Source organism: Medicago sativa, chromosome 7, assembly GCF_051527215.1.
Source record: "Medicago sativa cultivar Bolivia chromosome 7, Bolivia_mono, whole genome shotgun sequence".
Classification (NCBI taxonomy): domain Eukaryota; kingdom Viridiplantae; phylum Streptophyta; class Magnoliopsida; order Fabales; family Fabaceae; genus Medicago; species Medicago sativa.
In genome coordinates, this window is record NC_140755.1 from 76,973,774 (window position 1) to 76,975,846 (window position 2,073).

At 35.7% G+C, this 2,073-nt stretch overlaps 1 protein-coding gene across 1 annotated transcript; it reads left to right on the forward strand.

Moving 5' to 3' along the window:
* Positions 1–208: 208 nt before the first annotated feature.
* Positions 209–1,673, forward strand: LOC146908698 (uncharacterized). Its single transcript, XM_085730667.1, has one exon. It carries the CDS (start codon positions 428–430, stop codon positions 1,529–1,531), a length of 1,104 nt encoding a protein of 367 aa, XP_085586793.1. The 5' UTR covers positions 209–427; the 3' UTR covers positions 1,532–1,673.
* Positions 1,674–2,073: the final 400 nt, after the last annotated feature.

Genomic DNA, 2,073 nt, shown 5'->3' on the forward strand with positions numbered 1-2,073 from the left:
GCACCACCGATTCAGGTTTCTTCCTTTTCTTGTTTTTTTTTTTTTTTTTGTCTCTCGCATCCATCATCTTTTTTATTTTCTTAATTTTATTAATTATTGGTCTGTTTTTGTTTCGTTTCTTGTTTTTCTGTTCTTCACATGTTTATTATTATAAGTGTGTACCCTGGCAGTATATTATTCTTTATAAAATTAGACCCTAAAACTGATGCATGATTGTGTGTTGGTATGGTAAATTGGCTATGTTAATTACTTTGTCCTTGGAATTAAAGATTTTACTGAATTGTAAATGGAGTTATTGTCTATAGTTTTTTGCAGGTAAAGCTATTCATGGTGGAGAGTTTGTAATTGGAGCATCTTACCTCAAAGACTGCCTTCAGTGACTGCACCAGTCAGTTCTACTTTATCAAGTCAAGGCTCTTACCTAGAAATGAGGAAGGTTGATTGGGCATATTTAGAAGAACTTCCTCTTAGTTTGGTTCTTGAAAAGTTGGAAGTACAAACAGACTATGTTAGGTTTGGTGTTGTGTGTAAGAATTGGCTACAAATTGCAAAGCTTAACCATAAAAATCATCAATTTAGGATTAATGTACCACCTATGCTGATGATCCTCACAAAAAAATTGCCGCGTATACATACAATATCACAGACAAACAAGATATCATTGTATAATATCCTAAGTAAGAAAGAGTACCCTATTCAATTGTCCCATCCTTCCATCAATACAATGAAATTTTGTTTGGGCTGTAGCCATGGTTGGCTTGCATTAGTGGATGATAACGATGTCATTACTCTAGTGAATCCTTTTAAGTATAGTGTACCTCCCATTAGTCTGCCACCTCTCGAATCTGTTTCCAAGGTTACCTTGTCTGCTGACCCCGTGACAAATCCAAGTGATTATGTGGTTGCAGCAATTTACAAGTTTGGTTATCTCGCTTTCAAAAGACCAAGCCAATCATTTTGGATTCGCGTAGACACAAATGAATTTACTTTCACGAATATTGTGTTTTATAAAGGCATGGTATTTGCTGATAGCTGCAGAGATACCATTGTATCCTTCAAGCTAAACAATCCTCCTTCTGATGACTCAAATGATCCTAATTTTTCCTACTATGAGAAGATGGCTAGTACTCCATATATGATTCCAAAACTACGTCGTTATCATGGACTTGCTTATTTTGTGAAATCATTGACCGGAGAAATATGGTTGATGAGAAGATGCTTAATCGACGATTTTTCACTCAAACCCCACGTTTTCAAATTGGAACTGGATGCCGAGAGTGGAAAACTTGAACAAATGACCAAACTTGAGAGTTTGGAAGACAACATTTTATTTGTCAGAAGTGTTGGTGATTCAATTTCTGTGTCAGCCTCTTGTTTCTCCAAGTTGGAAAAGGATTCAATTTATATTGTTAATGATTTAGGGTTAGAGATCTTTAACGTCAAGGATGGAAGCTTTCAGAGACCAAAATTACAACTTTCCTACAACTGGATGCAACGTTTTTGGGTTCTACCACAACTTCATTGGGATTGAGCGGGTCGCCTTCAAGTTAGCTTTAACAAATGATCCATTCGATCATTAGTTTTTTATGTTCCTTTATCATCAATATTCACATACAATGAGATTGTATTCAATCATTTTATGCTTGATTGTTTGTCTGTTGATTCCATGTGGTGTACAGACCATTCTGGTATATATTTGTTTGGTGCTCACATTCCTGCTTATTTTATTTTATGCGGTCAATTTATTCTGTGTGATTGTCAGGCACGTATTTTTGCTTACATGTCCTTAGCTTGTTATTCTTTTTTTATCATCAGACTATGATCTGTTTTGATATAGCTTGGCACTTCTTATGCTTTGCCCTTATATTGCAATATCTTCCGCCTCCTCTGAGTCTCTGACACATCATGAGAATTCTAGATATCTACTTTTGAGTCGCCACCTTCTTCTGTGTAGGCAGTAGAATTGGCTTCTTTTTTATGTTATTAAGGTGGTCGTAACAACCATACAATGTGCAGATCATATGACGATGTTCGTACTGAACCTTGTACCAGTAGTCATTAAGCCATAATTTT